The sequence below is a fragment of the Danio rerio genome, chromosome 6 (genome assembly GCF_052040795.2).
Source record: "Danio rerio strain M-AB ecotype USA chromosome 6, GRCz13ab, whole genome shotgun sequence".
Lineage (NCBI taxonomy): Eukaryota > Metazoa > Chordata > Actinopteri > Cypriniformes > Danionidae > Danio > Danio rerio.
Window position 1 is genome coordinate 36,817,240 of NC_141026.1, and position 21,656 is coordinate 36,838,895.

The 21,656-nt window shown below is 34.5% G+C and overlaps 1 protein-coding gene across 4 annotated transcripts in view; it reads left to right on the forward strand.

The window, feature by feature from the left end:
* The window catches only part of lrp8 (low density lipoprotein receptor-related protein 8, apolipoprotein e receptor), a 290,837-nt gene that overhangs the window by 160,870 nt on the left and 108,311 nt on the right, over positions 1 to 21,656 (forward strand). For all 4 annotated transcript variants that reach the window (XM_087255654.1, XM_087255652.1, XM_087255653.1 and 1 more), the window contains 1 exon segment: positions 4,204 to 4,332. In XM_087255654.1, the coding sequence (XP_087111780.1) occupies positions 4,204 to 4,332 (129 nt within the window).

A 21,656-nucleotide genomic window follows, 5' to 3' on the forward strand; every position in this document is an offset into this window, starting at 1 on the left:
TCTCTGGTCTTCAGTGAAGCAAAATCCTCCAGAAATCATTACTATGATGATTATGCTACAATAATTATTGCTTAACATTATTAATGCCTTTTCTGTTTCTTTACTGTCAATTCAATGGGTCCTCGCTTAATAAAAGTTATAATAAATAAAAGTGTTGTATTGTATGCATATAAGCATTGTCCTGAGAAATCAAAATGTATGTTTAAAAAAAATGTATTCATTACTAATGTTGTATATGTGTACAATAGATTTTTAACGGGTTTCAATGTGGACATTTCTCAGGGTTGCAAGTTAACTTTTTTGTACCTGTTGTAATATTTGCCTGCTGTATGAAAGGAAATAAAAGAACATTTTTAATAATTAAATTTAATACCCCAGCTCATTGCAGATACGTACATAGGTCTACATTTCTGGGGACAGCAAAATATATAACCTTAAGTGCGTCTGCTCACAGTCTTTGTTTTTGCAAATCCACCAGAGGCTGCTGTGTACGCTTTTTGATTATCACAAATTTCTCTCACATGTTCTCTTCTCAAATAAATCCACCAGAGGGTGCAATATAAACTTTAGTCGACCAGGGGTGCGTTTCCCAAAACCATCGTTAGCCAACTACAAACATAATTCACTAATCCATTGATGCAACGAACATTTGCAAATTGAGTTGCAAACTTGAGCACTTGAAACTACACCTTTGGAGCTGTAGTTAGGAACATAGTTCTTGGCTGTTCTATTCCAACTTATCCCCCCTATGCCCTATTCATTTAGAACATTCTAACATTCAAAGTTGGAATTATTATAAATAAAAAAGCATTAAGGTCTTCTCTATTAGGTGTAATTTGCATTCAAAGTATTTTCATAGTTCAGTTTTAGCTATCTTTGTGTTTACAGTTGTGCTCCCCTCCGCAGTGCACTTTGAAACCATTGATGTCATTTTAAACACAGCCTCATGGCAAAAGCTAGGTGACCTTTTTTTTAAAAGCGGAATCTATGTTACGTCTCCAAAGTTTGTAAAAACAAAATACAGAGCATACGTTAATTCCTTTATTTTATAGTTTGTTATTTATTACTGTATATGATGTGGGCCTGTTGGTTAGAACCTTCTGCTGTGGTTTTTATGTGTCAAATTGTAAGGTAGACTTTTAAAAAAAAATGTAAATAAATAAACAACATCCTACTTAATAATAATAATAATAATAATAATAATAATAATAACAATAATCATCATCATCATTAATATTATTATTAAAGTAAATATATTTATAGAAAAATAACCTCATTATTTATTTATTTATTTGTTCATTATTTATTTATATGATTTATATATGATATTAGAATAGTGTTATCTTTTGTAAGTGATTTTATGTTTTAGAATAGAATATGGAATGTTTAACTTTTCAGTAATATTAGCAAAGCAAACATAGACCCTAGAGTGCATGTTTTATCAAAACTAATATTAGATTTTATTTTAAATGCGTGTTTGTGTAAAACAATATAATTTGCACAAAGAAATGATGGGGTTCTTCTCAAGAGAAGTTGTTACTCTACCTCCTTTGGATTATGTCTTATTGTTTTTAGGATGGATCATGAAACCAGCTTGATGATGGTTTTTGTGAAGTGTAATGAGCACATTAAAGCTCATTAAAAGTGTGACAATATTCCCATCGCTGCTTTAGTTTACACTAGTTATGGTGCCATTACTGAATCTCTGAGTATTTTCCAGCATGGCCAAGTAAGAAGGAAGTAGCATGTGCAGTGAATGAAAAGCCCAGTGTGCACCGTAGTCTTCAGGGTTATGAAGGGAAGAGAGCAGATAAGACAGACTGCGTTTCCCAGGAGGCTTTGCTATCTCCACCAGTCAGCCAGACATTCAGAACGGGTCATTCAGTTTATTCAGACACATGCTGACAAAGCCAAAAACACGCACTCACACATTCACGTACGTTGAACGTTGTTCAAACAAACACGCTCTGTCACATACATTTCCCTAGTCACTCACCAACAAGCCTCACAGAGTTGGGTTAAGCTTTGGTTTTAAATAGGACCTTTTTTACTTTCCTCTGTCAGTCTCAGATCCAATATGGCTCCCACAGATGGACCGGGCCTCAATTTGCAGAGCCACAATGGCTGATGAAGAGATACCTCAAATGAGATTCACAGCTGTCGTTTTCCCATTTCTTCAGAGAAATCGGTACAATAGCGGATTTCAGCAAAAGACACGGCATTCAGACTTATGATTATAGATAGGTTTTGAGTAACAATAGGCTGCAGACACAGATTCGAGGTGTCAGAGAAGGTGAGAAGGTCTTCATAAATCTTCTTTTATATAGCGAAATTTACTGAAAGGACTGTGAAGAATGGGACTGAGAGAAATCAGTCTGGCTGCTATTGATTTGTGCTTTGGTTCCCAGACATGTAGAGATGTATAATTTATGGAGCTGTCTTGGGAACGCTGTGTGATCTGGGATGAAACTTCAAAAATGTTTCAATGGGCTTGGGTTTGGGTGGACAATACGGCCAGAGGAATGTCTTATTGAATTTGTGGATCTGTGATTGGGCTTGACAAGAAAGGATGTTCATATTGATGGCATAGTTTTTATAAGCAAATATAAAAGCGAAAGAGATTGGCTCTTTTATTGTAAACCTTATTTATTGGTTTGTTTGTTTTTTTGTTTGTTTTCTAACTCTTTTTATTATGGTGCACACTTTCCATGACATTTACAGTTTGTTGGGTTCATTAGTAGTTCACAAATCAAAAACCCAATAACAATTCAAAAGATTTTTATTTTTTATTATTAATTTATTATTTTTTAATTTAATTAAATTTAGATAATTTAATTAATGAATTAATTTAAATTTTTAATTATTTCTGGGGTTTTCATTTGGGTTAAAACATTTTAAGGGATCAGATTTTAATCCAGTACATACTGATTCATTTTTCCATCCAAGTTACAGAATTCACAGAAGTAATAGGTAAATAAATGTGAAAAATTAAAAAGTTATATAATAATAAATATATTTAAGGGTGGCGCAGTGGGTAGTGCTGTCGCCTCACAGTTAGAAGGTCACTGGTTTGAGCCTTGGCTGGGTAGTTGGCATTTTTATGTGGAGTTTGCATGTTCTCCCCATGTTTGCGTGGATTTCCTTCATACACTCTCATTCACACATATACACTACAGACAAGTTTTAGCTTACCCAATTCACCTGTACTGTATATCTTTGGACTTGTGGGGGAAATCGTAGCACCCGGAGGAAACCCACGCGAACGCAGGGAGAACATGCAAACTCCACTCAGAAACGCCAACTGATCCAGCCGTAGCTCTGTGTGCCCCAAGCCAATAATAATAAATTATTATTATTATTATTATATTGAAAAATATGTATTATATCATAAAATAATTCAAAATAATGCAATATATCTTTTATTTTTATTTTTTATTATTTATTTGAAATCATCATTTTTTTTTTCATCATGGTTAAAAACATTTTCATATTTCATATTTTAACCTAGAAGTACATTACATAATTCAAGTAATTAATAGTTAAATAAATAAAATAAAAAATAAAAAGTTATATAATATTAAATAAAATTAAAAAATAATTAAAAAGATTGTCAATTAAGACATTTATTATGCACCATATAAAATATGCACAAATTAATTTTAAATAGACTTTTACAATAATTGTAATAAATATTGTTCTTTTGAACTTCCAATTCATCAAAGATCCTGTATCAAAGTTTCCACAAAAAAAAAAATAATAATAATAAGCAGCACAACTGATTGGCTAATAAAAATAAATGAACCTGATGTGCATTAGGGTCATTTTTAAATGATCACAGGACACTAAAGAAACAGCCAAAGAAAAGCAAATCTTTGCCATCACAGGAATAAATTATATTTTAAAATATTTTGGATTGGAAAGCAGTTGCATTTTTATAATATATCTTATATTACAGTTTTGCTGTATTTTTAATCAAATAGCCAATTCCTCTTTGACGCATAGGCTATAGACTTCAAATATTTTAATGTGAATATATGCCCATATAAATATATAATTTATTTTAATGAAAATATGTCACTGTATTGTATATTGTATATGCAATTTGTACATAATGTGTTGTACATAGCATCTGGAAACTACACATTTTTAATGTTAGTTGATACAGTATGTCATCCTTTAAAATGTCTCTGCTGTTGCTCACAGGTCGCCAGACGTGTCCGCCAGAGAAGTTTGACTGTGGCGGCTCAACCAGCAAGTGTGTGTCTTTGTCATGGCGCTGCGATGGAGAAAGAGACTGTGAAAATGGAGCAGACGAGGAGCAGTGTGCCGCAGGTAAGACCACAGAGAGAAAAAGAAATGGCTAAAAATAGAGCCTGTCTGGATAATGCATAGTCAGACTTCAGTGCGGTATGTGGGTGAACTTAATGGAGCGAGGTGTAGGTTGGGTGTGCATGTGTGTTCGTGTGTGCATTTTTGAGTGTGCCAGTGCGTGTGTGTGTGTGGGGGGGGGGGGGGAGGCCTGCTTGTGTGTGCGCGAGTGCATGGAACACATGAAACACTGATGTTGGAAGTTATCGTCGATCGATGTTCAGGAAAGATATTACAGATTGCCCTGTTTTAAAAATTGGATGAAATTTTTGTAACACTTCCTATGACGCTCATGCTTGTAATGAATTATAACTCTGTTTATGATTATTTATAATCAAGCATAATAATTCTAAAAATGCATTTATGTAATGCATTTATAATAGTGGTATTAATACTTATTGGTAATTCATTTTATTGTTCAATATACAGTTGAAACCCGAGGTTTACAAACACTCTAAAAAAAAGCAACATAACCGTTTTTTTTAAATGTCTGATGGTAAATTATACTAAACATTTACTATATTAGGTCCGTTAGGATTACCTAAATGATTTACATTTGCTAAATGACAGAATAATGAGATTTTTTATTTTTTTTGATAGTTTTTCATTTAATTCTAGACAGTCAAAAGTTTACATACATTTCCTTGGGATTTTTTAGCTTTGCTTTTAAACGTATAACTTTGGTCAAATGTTTTGGGTATCCTTCCACAAGCTTCTCACAATATTTAGGCCATTACTTCTGACAGCATTGGTGTAAATGAGTCAGATTTGTTGGCTGTCTTGCTTGCACAAGCTTTTTCAACTCTGCCCACAAATCTTCTATAGGATTGAGTTCAGAGCTTTGTGATGGCCACTCCAAAACATTCACTCTGTTGTCCTTAAAGCACATTTTAACTAATTTGGCAGTATGCTTAGGGTCACGGTTTGTTTGGAAGACCCATTTGTGCCCAAGTTTTAATATCCTGGCTGATGTTTTGAGGTGTTGCTTCAGTATTTGTACATAATGTTTTTTCTTCATTATGCCAACTATGCTGTGAATTGGACCAGTCCCTCCTGCAGCAAAAAAGCCCCACAACATGATACTGCTTCCCCCATACTTTACAGTTGGGATGGTGTTCCTAGGCTTGTAAGCTTTCCCCTTTGTCCTCCAAATGTAACACTGGTCATTATGGCCAAACAGTTAAATTTTAGACTCATCAGACCAGACGACACGTCTCCAAAATTATTGTTTTTCCCAGTGTAATTTAGTAAATTGTAATCTGGCTTTTTTTTGTTGTTGTTGTTGATTCTGGCTTGTTGATTTTCCCATGTTGTCACACAAGGAAGCAGTGTATTTGAGGTTTTCCTTAAGTACTATTTTACAGTTGTGCCTCCAATTAACTCAAATGTTGTCAATTCAGAAACTTCCAAAATCTTAACTCCATCATCTGAGCTTTTCAGAGGCATAATAATCTTATTGTAAGTAAACTTAAATGTATGGTTTTATATTGTTAGAGCCTGTTGCCTTATCAAGTACTTAATGTGAGTCATAATACAGTTACTAATCTTTTTAAATGCACAATTGATGGGTTTAGGTAAGGTGAAAACAGGATGGAAATTTTCCACATGCAAATGTTAAGAAATGACGTTGTTTTGACTGTAATGATGCATTTTTTAGGTTAGTAACTGTATTATGACTCTGAGTATTTATAAGGCAACATGGCTCTAACAATATAAAATTATACACTTATTTCAAAGAACAAAATCTATTAACTTACCAATGGGTCTTTATATAGGTAATTAACATTCCAATGTTTTAACATTATAGAGTACTATAGATATTTACATTAGACGTCGCCTACGCTGTTGTTAACTATCGCAAGGAATGTGTCAATGGAGCCACCATTTTAGTACAGGGAAGTGCTCCTTGGAAATGAATATAGGACCAAGGTGGAGTGGAGGACTGGCCATCAGGAGCCATAGATATATAGACATACATATATCTATGATCGGGAGTTTTCCTGGTGGTCAGTATGCCGATTAGTTTTATTTAATTACGAAATGTATAATTTTACATCAATTTTCTATATAAATGGATCAGTGACCACATGGGTATTGCCAACAAAGAGCATGTATTTGTGTGCATGTAAATGTATTATCTCCCTACCTGTTAAATTTGATTTCATCCGTGTCCAGAAACACACTCCTTTCCTGCTTTCACTTCAGATTCTAAAGTGATTCATTTGTAAATGAATCTCCGTTACGAACGAATAGTGTGAACCACCGTTAGTCTGCGTCTCAATGTGCGCATCCACCTTTCTCATCTAAATGGTATATAACACTTGTAATATTTAATAATAATATTCAATAAATTGATAACAATAAGTTACTTCGAAACTAGCCGTTACTTCACTTAGCCGACAATAAGTTTATTGCAGCGCAGTGTCTTGTTGTCATATTTCATTTACATTTTTTGCTGATTTAATTCAACAAAACTAGCATAAGCCTAGAATTTTGTGCAAGTTGGTGCTACTTTTCTTTAAGGTCAGTGCAGTAAGAGACTGTATTATCATCAATACTTGTTGAGCACAAGAGTTAATAACATAAAAACGGGAAAAACGAAATCTTACCTATGTAATGTTCTGCCTTTATGTTTTGTTTTCTTTGTTTGCTCATTACTATACCCGTAAACAGCGCAAAAGTCTAGCATCTTCACATTGGCTTTAGTCTTGACTAGTGCGGTTGAATGACATTTATCGTGGGAGCACTGTACAAATTAGGCTACAGTATTGATGCATGCTCAGGGTCCGTATGCGATATCTAGTGTATATATCTATGGTAGACTTCAACACGATACAACCATCACTGATGAATTAATACATATAAATCAGAGTAAAATATTATGAAAATGTTAACTGAAAAATAATAAATACGTCACTAGTAAGTAGAACTGAGCGATGACTAAATGATTTTTTTCACGATAACGTTATCTTTCCTGATATTGTTTTTATTAAGGTAGTTATTCCAGAAAAACTACAAAAGGGCTTTATATAATAAATAAGCCAGTCAATTAAGGAAAAGAAAAGGACTTGATCTTATTTGATTATTTTGTATTTTATTTTTAACCGTATACATATGTTAAACAAAATAAGACTTTAAATGAACAACAAATTATTTTTATGTGAACAGACCTTATTATTATAAACATTTTTCAAGAAACATCTTCTCACAGATATAAAATATATCTCAAGTAAGTAACAGGAAGATACAACTTAAATATAAAAACAATTTAAGGAAATACAAACAAATTTCCTCTAAAACAGAAAATGTAAGCAATACAATTATTGTATAAATAATAAAACTAAGTGATCACTTATTGTTAAAAATATAAAAGAATTAGCATGCCTGCTAGTTTCCCATTGAGCCTCAGCCTCAAACAACACTTGCTGGTTTATGCAAGTTAGCCATGCCCACTTATTTCAATTTTACACTATACACAGAACACAACTATACACATTTCATTTTGCAGTAACAATATATACCGTCGTACCGCCCAGCCCTACTAATAATCATTAATAACACCATTATAAATGTAGCTATAACAGTCATTATAATACATTATAAGGTTTGTTGTGTCTTTATAGGTACATGCAAAGAATTGTTATGCTTGAATTTTGAATAATTATAAACAGATTTACAATTCATCAAAGAGCTTCATAGAAAGTGGTAGAGATGGGTTTTTTTCAGGCCCTCAGCAGTTGGTTCTTGCATTGCTAGATTATTACAGTGGGTGTAAGGGGGATATGTAAATGCAATGACTGTAAATAAAACAGCAATTCTGCCTACACACACACAGTTTATTTCTTACACACTAATCTGCCTGCTGAATGCACACATTTGAGTTCACTACTGGATTATAAAGTAATATTGATTTTGCTTTGCTCTTTGACATGCAACCTATACAAGCATTGATTCTCCAACTGCCTCTTTTATGAAGAGATTATGGTTTATACATTTGGCCTTTTAAAGCTCTTTAGGGTCTTTATCATTATAAAAATAACTCTTGATGTACTGTTGAAGGGGACATAGATAAACGCAGACTCAGCTTTTTAAATCGACAACAGCATGCTGTAGTTTCTAGTTTGCTCTGCATGACTTGTTATTTATGCACTGGAGGTTAATTCACCTGTTGATTATTATTGTCTGTATTGCTGTTTTTATTTTTTATAGAGAGATATAAATGGAGGTATTTGTTTATTGTACTGAAACCTTATTTTATTTATTGTATGTTTGCTCACTGATATGTGCAAGATTAAAAGTACCATTCATAAAAAACAGTATTTTTCGTATTCATATGTTTATTCAAATAGTTTTGTTGGTTTGCATGAATATATTAAATAGTACAACTATTAACTCCTCAGACATGAACTACATTCGTTCCAAGTTTCAGACAAATGTTGAATTACATGTTCCCTGCTCTTAAGGCTTCCAAAAATGAGAGCAAATAAAATAATATAATTTATTAGATTTTTTTGTTTTGTTTTTTCTTTTCAATATACATCACGTAAAACAGCTGTACTTTAAAAACAACACACCAACATGAAACTAAAATAAAGTAATACAAATTGTTTATCTTAAATTGAATTTTTTTCTTAAGGTTACAAACTTATAATATAACATTTTAATTTACTTTTCAGGTTTTTGTTTTATAGACTGCACATTATTATAGAACCCACTGTTCATTATAATAGAGAGACATAAAAAAAAAAGGTTGGTAACACTTTAGAATAACTATCCGTTATAACTAGTTAATAGACCATTAATAAACTGTTAGTTAACAAGGTATAAATGACTTGTTAAATAAAAGTTAATAGTTTGTTAATTATTTACAACTGTGCCTTATAGATGGGCAATGGATAACTTACAAGCCGTTAGTTGACAAGTTGTAAATGACTTCTTAACTGTATTTTAATGATTTATAACTATACCTAATACATTTTTAAGAGATCATGAACAAGCTGTTAGTAAATTACTTAATAAAGACTTGTTAAGTATCTGTTATGGTGTGTATATGTTATTGGGACGTTATTCTAAAGTTGCAGCTATTTTTCATTTATTAACTGTTAGTTAATGAGGAATAGTTGCAACTTTAGAATAACGTCCCAATAACATGCTTAAGCTAATAACTAACACTTAACTATTATATTTACTCACACTTTACAGACGAGAGTTGTTCATCGTTTGTTAACCATCTACTAATACCAATGAATCCTTGTAGAACAGCAAATGGATGGAATAAGTTCAAGCTACAGAAATTTGATGTAATATTTAAAATATAAAATGTTTGTTTCTAAACCTTGTTCCACTTATAGGCTTTTCTGTGTGCTGTGTTTTACCAAAGAAACTCCACAGATGAAATTTTAAAAGTTGTCTTTAATGTATAGAAACACACATACTGAACCATGACATGGCAGTACAGCAGTATGCAAGAATACAAACCCATGAAGTGCTAAACATGAAAACAAAATAAATAAAAAATTTAAAATTACACCAGTGGTCTAATAAAAAAGTTTCACTGGTGTTATTATAGGGTGAACAACTGATCTGTAAAGTGTGAGTAAATATAATAGTTAAGTGTTAGTTATTAGCTTAAGCATGTTATTGGGACGTTATTCTAAAGTTGCAACTATTCCTCATTTACTAACAGTTAATAAATGAAGAATAGCTGCAACTTTAGAATAACGTCCCAATAACATATATACACTATTAACTGATACTTAACAAGCCTTTATTAAGTTATTTACTAACAGCTTGTTCATGATCTATTACTAATTTATTAGGTATAGTTATAAATCATTAAAATACAGTTAAGAAGTCATTTACAACTTGTCAACAAACGGCTTGTAAGTTATCTATTAGCCATTAATAAGGCACAGTTGTAAATAATTAACAAACTATTAACTTTTGTTTAACAAGTCATTTATAACTTGTTAACTAACAGTTTATTAATGGTCTATTAACTAGTTATAACAGATAGTTATTCTAAAGTGTTACCAAAAGGTTTTCAGCTGTCTTTTTGTTCAACAGAAAAAGAATAATGAAAGAAACTCATCAAGTCTGAAACAACTTGAGGGAGAGTAAATAATAAGTAAATTGTCGTTTTGGGGTGAACTATCCCTTTTATGTCTAAACCCCACTGTCCATTATAATGATTCCATTATAAAATCCTGATTTAAAGCTTGCTGTTCAATACAGTCATTTTTCTTACTTTTATAAGTAAATTACATACTTTTTTTATACAATCTATAAAATATTTGGCAAGAATATCAATAAATGTGAATACAATCATTAAAAAAATGTTGCTTACTTCTCTGCTAGGAGCGAAGTGCTACCATGAAAGACTATCAGCGTTTTTATGTACTGCACAAGAATAATTATTAACACATTCACACAGAACAGACAGAAAAAAGTTGTTTTAGAGTGACGTTTAATAATATAAATGCATTTTTGATTACATTTAATAGTCCTAAAGTACGATTAAACATTTGTTCATCTCTGAATTAGAGTCAATGTTGTATCATTCTTAATTTATCTACACTAAATACATTTGAAAAGTAAGTACTGATGATAACATCACACTGGCTGAACATAAAAAGGATGTAAAGAGATTATTATGTTGACCATTATGCATTAATGCCAACAAAAAACATATTTCACAACTGAACTACTTTGTTGTGTTCATAATTATCCACCTATTATTCAGCTCAGACTATAGTGTGTTTTTCATATCTCTGAACACAGCCGAGCAAAATCTCTTGTCCTTGTGTCACCGCAGGCTTACGCTTTCTCTTACACTTAATCATATAATAATGAAATACAGGACACGTCTTTCAACTCCAGCTCGATCTTTTATGGGTTTCCATTTTCTAACTATTAGCGCTGTGATTAGCACCTTGACAGCGTTTGTTTATCTGCTGGATTTATAGCTGTGATTTGCGTGTCCTGCGCTGAACTGGAAAATAAGAGCATTAACATCACTGTAATATTTCACCGCGCTGCTGATTATAATTGATTTCCTGCTTGATGTCTGCTTGTGAGACTTCTATTTTTTATGAGAATATAACCTGCCGGACTGCTCCTTTTGATTTATAATTGAAGATGTTAAGGCATGGTCTATGAATACATATTACTCTTAATGCTGTACAGCCCGTAACTTCTGAAGAATCGTGCTCGCACAGAAATTACATTTCAAATCTTTTTCTAATCCATCAGCTCAATTTGAACCAGAGGCTCATCATTCAGGAGAAAACAGGGATGATTGGAGCATGTTTTAGAGTTTGCTCATTCATTATTAAATATGTTTGGCCTAAACCTTTGGAGTTTTGCAGTAACCGTCTTAAAATGAGTATATTTGATTTATTGTTAATACATCAGCTACTGATTCTATTATTTTCATACTTGACAAGGGTTTTTCTGAATAATTATTTTTATTTGACATTATTAATGGCTTTACTGTCACTCTTGATCAAGTTAGTGCTTGTTAAAAAAGTGAGAATAAAATTATTAGTAAATGCTCAATTAAATAAAGTGATTAAATCAGATTTATTGTAAATACAGTTGTAATATTAAAACCAGGAGTCATATAATAATTCCTTACATTTATATAGTGCTTTTCTGGACACTCAAAGCACTTTACACAGTTTTGGGGGGTGTAGCATCCACCTGGATGACACGACTGCAGCCATATTGCCCCAGACCGCACACCACACACCAGCTGATTGGTGGAGTTTTCACAAATGTAGTTTTCACAAATGTAAGTAGATTGAACATAAACCAGCGTGGGGAATCATATACTAGATAAGTTGGCGGTTAATTCCTCTGTGGCAACCCCTAATGAATATAGGGCCTAAGCCAAAGGAAAATAAATGAATGAACATAAAAAATTACATAAGTTGTCCCAAAAAAACTCAACAATTTTCTTGTTATTATTTTTAAAAAGTAGTTTGAACAAACTGCAAATGTAATTATTTTAATAATGATGCATAATCCAGAAATATTGTTATAAAATAATATTATAATGTTAACATCACTGCACAGCAAAAAAAGCAACAAAACAACAGCAAAAATAAAGTCAGCAAGGAGCAGAACACTGGCAGCATAATTTATTCATACTGCAGTTAGTCGGACAGAAATCGCTTTCATTACTCAGTTTGTTCAGAAGGACCTGTTTGTAAAACATTCGGGAGAACAGCGTTGGTGGTAGATTCAAAGTTCTTCAAAGCACACAGTATCCTCTGGGCTAGTTACAATAGCTGTTTTACTGTATAATGCATAAAACTAAAAACTTAATATTGTTTAACTCTTTAACTTACTAATTGGGGCAGTAGTGCACTTTTAATGACTCCACACATACATTAATAACCTCCTCCACATGCAAAGCCTTTACACTGTGTTAAAGGTTGGACCATTTGCATAAAACATATCTTGGGGAGTCACAGACATGAATAAAATAACTCCTAACATCACATTCCCATTTCTGTAGAAGAAAAGCAGTATTTGCCCTTAAACTCAGCGGTGTCCTTTTGCTCTCCTTTCGCACTCTCTTTCCCCTCTATTACCCTAATCTTCAGATACGCTGTGAAGGAAGCTTTTAAGTATAAATTATTATCAGCAACCTGCATTTAAAATGTACAATCAAAGTGGCCTTTGCTCTTGTGTAAGGCCTGTGAAGACGGTTTGAAAGGTTTGATTGGTGAAGCTGTGTTTAGGCAGAGAGAGAGGAACCCCTGCTGAGGAGTTTGGCTCATTATGGGGGAGGAGATTCATGACGCTAGGGGATAATGCACTGAAGTTTAATTGCTGGTTGCTTATATTCTTGATAATAAATGTGCATGTTTACAGACGGAAGATGCAGCACCATAAATACAAGAATGTGCTTTTTTTTGTTTTTGTTTTTTTGATGTTTTGAATATTTTGTTGATGTTAATCCCAGAGTGTTTATATCAGATTTACACATGTTTGGTTTTGAACTATCAGTAAAATCATGTAAAGAAGTTGTAGTGGAATTGTGCGTACGATCGTCATTAAGACAAATCATAACATTTAAAAGGGTCATGAACTGGCTTTTTGTTATTTTAAACCAGGGGTCTCAAACTCAATTTACCTGGGGGCCGCAGGAGGCAAAGTCTGGGTGAGGCTGGGCCGCATAAGGGATTTCACAAAAAAGTCCTCAAATGTCATTATTAACAGTTTTAATTATTTCTTCTGAACATGAAGTGTCCTGAACATTAATAGAACATTGAGTGAAGATTATGAACAGTTCTTCTGAACATGGCATCTTTTGCCTACTTCTTGCTGCCAGAGACTTGACAGCGCTTCTTCTCACAAATCTGAACCACATTTGGCTTTAGAGCCAATTTATTATTTATGTATAAATAAAACACCCCCACCCCACTTCAGTCACATCAGTCTGTACCAGTCTGTATCTACCTATAATATCAATATATATAAGATGCAGGGCAGGCACGTGCACACATAGGGCTCAACCTGTGCAGAGCACATGCCCTTTTTAGTCTTGCATAGAAAGTGCCCTTCCAAAATGATCAAAAGTGCCCCCGCGACGCGACACACTCTCGGTCCCGCCCTTCAGTAGGCGCGCGATAACACCGCTCTTGAGTACGCGTGCGACAACACAGCTGATCAGAACGCGCGCGACAACGCGCATTGAGTGACAAGCGCGCTGTGTACGGATAGAATCAGCGGAGCGGGGAGCGCTCTCTCTCCCCGCTCCGCTGATTCTGTCAAAGTACAGCGGTCGGCGCGGGCCACAAAATATTGCACTGAGGGCCGCAAATGGCCCACGGGCCCCGAGTTTGAGACCCCTGTTTTAAACTGTAGTAATTTTGGTGGCACAGTGGTGCAGTGAGTAGTGCTGTCACCCCACAGCAAGAAAGTCACTGCTTCGAGCCCCGGCTGGGTCAGTTGGCACTTCTGTGTGGAGTTTGCATGCTTTCTCCGTGTTTGCGTGGGTTTTCTCCGGGTGCTTTAGATTCCCCACAAGTCCAAAGACATGCGCTATAGGTAATAATAATAAAAATAATACCTTTTATTTATAGGCACCTTTCAAAACACTCAAGGACACCTTACAATTTGTCTCAAGCACATCATAAAAATACAAAGAAAAAAAAAGTAGACAGGATATTAGACCAGGAAATAAATAAAAGCTATCCTGAACAGAAGATTTTTATCTGAGATTTAAAATTTGTATGATTTGTAAAACTAACTGGAGAGTTATTAATAGACAGGGTAAAGGATTGAGCTTCAGATAGAATAGACTTTAAGCCAACCAGGAGGGCTTCAGTTTTACTGGCATTTAGCTTAAAAACATTAGTAAAATGAATAATAGGTGAACTGGGTTGTCCGTAGTGTATGTGTGTATGTCCTAGTCCTCCAGGTTGGGGGCTGAGCAGTGGGCTAACGTCCCACTTTGTAAAAATGTAGATGTTACGAAACACCAACATGGTGCGGCTAAATATCAAATTTGATATAAACATCCGTAGGAATGAATAAGTAAGTAGTCATTTTGATCAAATGAATGTAGCCTATTCCTTATTTTGTGGGGACCCAATGTGCCCACAAGAACACCAATAGCAGTACATGTTGACCTTGTGGGGGTTTGGTCTTCATGAAGGTCTTTATGTTTGATGTGACGGTTGTGTTTAGGGTTAGGGTTGTGGTAGGGGGATAGAAAATACAGTCAGTGCAGTAACCTCCTAAGGCTCAAGGTGTTTTTTTACATGCATTTTTATTTCTCTTTGCTATTTGGGCTTATTGGAACCTTTTAGAAATAAAAGTATCATCTTTTGATATGATATACTTTTAGAGAAAAATGATGTCCATATATGTGGACTCATGGTCCGAATTTACATAAAAAAAAACTTTTTTCCTGACTGTTTTGAATGCATATATAACGTAATTTTTTAAACATGTTTTGATCAGAGAGAAACATTTTTTCCTATTTTGGACAGTTAACAATAGTGCTTGGGACATTTCATATGCTGTGTGTGTGTGTGTGTGTGTGTGTGTGTGTGTGTGTGTGTGTGTGTGTGTGTGTGTGTGTGTGTGTGTGTGTGTGTGTGTGTGTGTGTGTGTTTGTGTGCACTGCACAATACTTCACAATCATACTTATATAACCTCGAAAAATGAAGTTTGCTGTTGTTCAAACTACTCTTTTAAAATGTGTCGAAACAGCACAACCTTTGAGTTTTTTGGAGACATAAAACTTAATTTCTTCATGATTTCCCAACACAAATCAATTGTGTGGACACTAGCATTTTTTTGCAGTGAACTTTGCAAATTTGTAAACTTGATCTGATTATGTGCTGTGCAAATCAGTAGGTGGAACTACATTTATTTTATTTTACACATTTATATGTGTGACCTGCCTATGATATCATAAATGAGTTCATTCTTGGCCTTGTGTCAATAAACTTTTATAGTAGTAAGGATGATTTTAGGTCTGAATTCTTCGAAACATACAGGATTTTCTTTTAGCATGATGACCTCTTAAATACTAAAGCTCAAGCAAAAGTCGATTTCTCGGTTCATGACCCCTTTGAAACATAAACAGCCAGTCATGACAGTGTGAACATAAACGCATGACAGGTTTTTAATCTGGTTTAACTTTTTTTTTAAACCTTATTTTGAGGATTTTAAATAAAACAATTTTAGTAAAAGTCGATGACTGGAAGACTGGAATATTTGATTGAAAATCTGTAATTCACATTTAAAAAATATGTGGTGTTTGTGAATCTCTGCTCTGTGGACCTAATGTGGTTTCTGGCTCCTAATAATATACTGTATAAGAAGACACTGACACAGTGATCATTAAAAAAATCCTGACTGCTGTCTCCTGGCCAAATGTTCTACATCTGCCCTTTTCAATCATGTCTCCCTATTAATAATCACCATTCAACTTCATCCCCTCCACCTATTGATGGTGTGTGGAGACCAGAAGCTGCCATTGCATTATCCTTGTGGTGGTGAGCGAGGGGAGAAAGTGTAAAGCCTTTCAAGTTCTGTACAAATGCATCATTCATTCATCGTTATAGTTGTACTTCTCGCTCTGAATAGGCCTCAGTGGTGCTCTTGCCTGAACTATAATGTTTTAGGTTATCCCTAGTACATGGCAGGTGAGAACAACTGTGATGGAGAGGAACAATCTGCTGTCAAAATATGCACCAATTTATTCAAGTCACAGCTCTCAGTTTGAAAAGAAAGGCAGAAATTTCAAATGAGCTGTCAGTTTCCAGAAGAGCCAATAAATGTTCAGTTCAGTCCTGTACCACATTAAGGGAATGGTCACAGGACTTGATTGTGTGTGTGTGTGTGTGTGTGTGTGTGTGTGTGTGTGTGTGTGTGTGTGTGTGTGTGTGTGTGTGTGTGTGTGTGTGTGTGTGTGTGTGTGTGTGTGTGTGGGAACAGGACAAGATTAAGTTGCTAAACACAATTGACAACAATATTTATCTGCAGTGTGTACATGGCAATTAAAAATTGATGACTTTTCTTTGCTTTCATAACTAAATTTGGATTTTCTTTATATTTTCAGCGAATGTCAATTAAATGCTTCAGTGTTTATGTTTTATTCTGTAATATAATTGAATTTTAATTATCACTGTTAGACTCATGTCATGCAGCGGGTGATATTACCCTTGAGAAGACTTTCTTTCTCTCTCTCTCACACACACACACACATTCTGTGTCCTCCACTTCTGCCTCTCAATGTACATCCATAGAGATTAACGTATTGCACAGACACCCACTTGATTCCTGCAGACCCATCAAAAGATAATTAGGAGAAAAACTCAAACCCGCTGAAGTAATAAAAATGAGATTACAATATGAAATGTGGGAAGTATATAGACTCTTGCATTTAAAATAAAAATATTTTCTCAATCACTTCTTTAAACTAAGGTCAGTGTTCTCCAGAAAATTAACTGAGGGATCCAGATCCATTAGTTTTACCCGCATTCAAAAAATTTTAAACTGTTGTCATCATATTTGTATTCCTTGGTATGCTTGAAAAATTAATAAATTATCTGACTGTAATCATAAAAAAAATCATTAGAAAAAAATACGGTAATGATAAGGATCTGACGTTTTCTTACATATTGTTATAAAATGAAAATCCTACACATGTAAATGTTTAAATGAAGGGATGTTTTTAAATCTTGACAACATTCAGAATGTTTAATTTTGACAAATAAATAATAATAATAAAAAATAATTTGCTTTGGGCCAATTTAAAAAAAAAACAAAGTATGTTAAGTAATTAAAGGGGTGCTTCAGAGTGTATTTTTGTATTATGAAACATTCACATTTATTTTGGGAGTTTGTTATTTGAGATGTAGAATGCACACAAAGCGGCAGCATAGAGAGACACTGCAGCGCTGCTGAAAATTGTGGCTTTTTACAGGGATTTGACAGACAATAATAAATTTGTAGCTAAATTGTTAGCGGTGCCAAACAGCATTTCCCATTGTTTACATCCTTGTTTATGTCCTAGCGCTAGAAACTATGCATGTAGATCAATTTTAACAAATAATAATACTTACAGGTTGTGGCTTACAATCCACAGCTTTATCTATTATGCTGGAGCCGCTCCTTCTTTGAGGAGTTTTTAGCCGAATCCTTCACTGAACTGAGAGTGATTCTGGAAGCTATTATTTGTCAAATGCTAGCTATATATTTTTTATAATTCTTTGGAACATTATTAAAATTAAACTACAAGCACTTCTCTCTTTGTGTCATGTCCTTTGGAAATAGCTGGATGGCATTTTAGCTTTCTCTGCTATAACATTACATCACCTCTGGTCATGCCCCTTCACTGCGCAGGGTGTATCCGTGTGGTTGATGCATGTGAACTGAAGGGTTTGTGATTGCATTACCCCAGATCTATTTTTTGTGGTCCCCAAACTTTGTTTACTGTAGGCTTTGCTAAGCTTACTCTGGTAAAGCCAATGTCTATCTTTGCGTTAAACTTTGAGCGTATTTCATTTAGAGATGTTGGTTATGTTCACACAGCTACATTACACATCAACTAAAGTTTAAATATGATATCGTAGTGGAACACTTCTTTAGGGGAATTAATACTTTAAGCATTAAGACAGGAACGCATTTAATGTATTTATGTACACTTTAATGTGTTTAAAACAGTTAAAAGTGTTAAATGTATTACATTTTATTGTATTAAAATATAAAAGATTTTTAATTAGTTCTCTTGATTATGTCTTGATTACAGTTTTTATTGTATCATGTCAATCAATAACAGTAGTGTACAATGGGAAAACTTTAATTTGTCCTTCATGTATTATTTATAACTAGCTCATGGTACTATAAATGTAAAGTTGCATGTGTAACCCACTGAGGGTCAGTAAAAGGTCACGTTTTCTGTTAATATATGCTAGCAATGAAATGTTAGCGTAGTGTTTGCTATAACAGGTATTTGAACTCATTCCCATGTATCTAAGTTGGCCACACACCACAGCCTTTTCAATCAATTAAGATCCAAGAGAAATTGCAGTAAAGCATTGAGGCATGTAATGTTGATCATTGCCTTGAGATGACTATGAGATCAGATTAGAGAACAGAGAGAAGCTCGTGAAACTCACCCGTCTTAATGTGGGTGGATCTGAAGTGCACAGATACTGACGAAAATACTGAAATGGGCATATATTGAACTGAAAAGACAAACACGTGAGCCAGCCTCTCAGTATGTGGAGAAAGAGGTTATGTGTGGGAGTATATGTGCAGTTGTTTTAGTTCATGCAAGTGTGTTTGCTGCATTCTTCTCAGTACACCAAGCATTCTCTCCATCCTCTTTAATATACATGGATAAAATATGTATGTGTGGTTCTGGGAATCATCACATTGTGGGGACGTAATGTCTTTATGAGTATTGTAATACGTCATTTTTTACCGCATATGCGAGGTGTTTGTAATGCAGCGCCTTTGGGGCTGAGAGTACATTTGACGTTATTCTCTCTTCTGGCTAACGTCATCAGTCTCACACTATTTTTTTTCCTTTGTCTGAAAGTTTTGATAACAACATTGTAGGGATGCACAATATATCGGCGGCCATATCATTATCTGCCAATAAATGCTATTTTTAAGATTATAGCTATCGATCTGATGTCTTAATTAGGCTGATATCTTTAAGCCGATAAATTACATAATTGTACTGACCTGCCTGCCGTGCATGCATGGGCGGAACATGTTTAGACTTGCCCAGTGCACTATAATGGATCTCTCCTCACACTGTTTATTCCTTCAAAGTCTGTCCTTTCTTTATGTACTTCATGTCCTTTCTTAGCTGGTCATCTCCCAGCCTGACCAGCTAAAACCAGGCTGGAAATGGCTGGAAACCAGCCTGGAAGTGGCCAAAACCCCTCTAAAACCAGCCTGGTCGACCTGGTTTAAGCTGGATTTTTCAGCAGGGTGAGATCATTATGATCAAATAAACTAGAAATTCCAAAAGTTCAGTCAAAGCAGGGTGAATCGGCCCTGAGCTATTACACCCCCCGCTGCTGGAATCAGGTTACAGAAATAATTAAATGTTCCCCAACTTTAGGCACATTCAAATCAAGACTGAAAACAGACTGTTTAGCTGTGCCTTTACTGAATGAACACTGTGCTATGGCCGACAGATCACACTATCATGTCTTTCTTTTCTTTTTTTATTCTTTTAAAACCTGTTTTAACCCATTTTAATCAGTTTTCATCAGTTTTTATCATTTTTATTATATTTTTCATTTTCTTATACTTGTGTTTTATTCCTGTTTATGTAAAGCACTTTGATTACCATTGTTTGTGAAATGTGCTATATAAATAACCCTGCCTTGGCTTGCCTTACATCTTTGTAGAAAAAAAAATGAGCTTTTATCTTCTTTTAGTTGGAATTTGCAAAGGGTATGAATAATTTTGGGCTTGACTGTATATGTAAAATTCATTTTATATACATTCTCTTTGTATATTGGATGATTTATTTCTCTAAATTTTGTACTTTTTGGGATTGCCTTGTCCGTTAAGGATGTCCTTGTAAGCAGCTCACTGGGATTTGCAACAGAGCTTTTGCTCCTTTTTCCACTTCTTTTCACCCAGAAAAGTCTTTAGCACTTCTCTGGATGCTGTGAAAATTCTCATCACGGAAAAACACAACAAGCTATCACAAGCTACAACACTCATCTGCTGCTGGATGACTGAAGAGGACTCAGCTGTAATAATGAAGTAAAACAGCATCTCCCGTAGCATTTCCTCAAGGGGAGACTCAGAGGGCCAAGACGCGACACAACCAGATTATCTATTAATCTGTTAATATCATCATCCTCAGGATTATTACTGACAGCTAATACGATTACAGCAAATAATAAATCTGATTTTATTCATCTGTGTACAATTATAATTACAGCTCTAACATGAGTGTAAGCCATGTTGGGGGTTTAGATATTTATTCTTGTGATTTAGTTTCTGCTGTTCAATTATTTAATGGGTGACATTGAAGATAAGGAATTTTGAGATTTGCTGTCTGATATATTGAAGCAAGCAGGAAATGAACATGTTTCCCAGTTGAATCATTTGCTTTTTGAAAATACCCGATTCGATGTTTGGTCCATATTGAATCTAGTAATCATTATTATCCCAATATGGTGCATTTCATTCTTTGATGGGATGTTTTGTGTGCACGGTCTTTACGGGAAAGCTTTTGCCCTTTCACGTGGGTTGGAATATTGGCTGTTCTCAGCACACAGTTGCACAGGCTAAGGTGTTTGCACCCGTATAATGCCAGGCGTTATGTTGAACCCCTTCTGTCCTCTGACAATACTCTGATATTTCTCTTTCATCTGCACTGCCATTTGCTAATCCACCCAGAGGTAATGCTCCCCTTCCCCTGGTCAACATATAGCTGCACTTCAGCAGGTGTGAAAATGTCTTTCCTTTTTCACTATAAACAGCTGAAGGCTCGGTGCAGAGAGCTTTGTCCAGAGTTTTCGGCTCTAAATGAATTTGTCGCTCAGAGGGCTCATTCATTTTCCAAACTGAATAATAGCGATTCAGACCATTTCGGCTGCTCTCTCGCTGTAGAAAAAGAACTTGCACTTGTTACCTTAAAGAGCGTTTTTTCTGATTTTATGGGTCAGATGAGGTTATCAAAATAGCTAAATATTTTGTATTTAACCTATGTATTTTTGATGAATAATAACACATACAGGGTTCTCAAACTTATTGAAACTTGAATTTCAGACGTATGGATT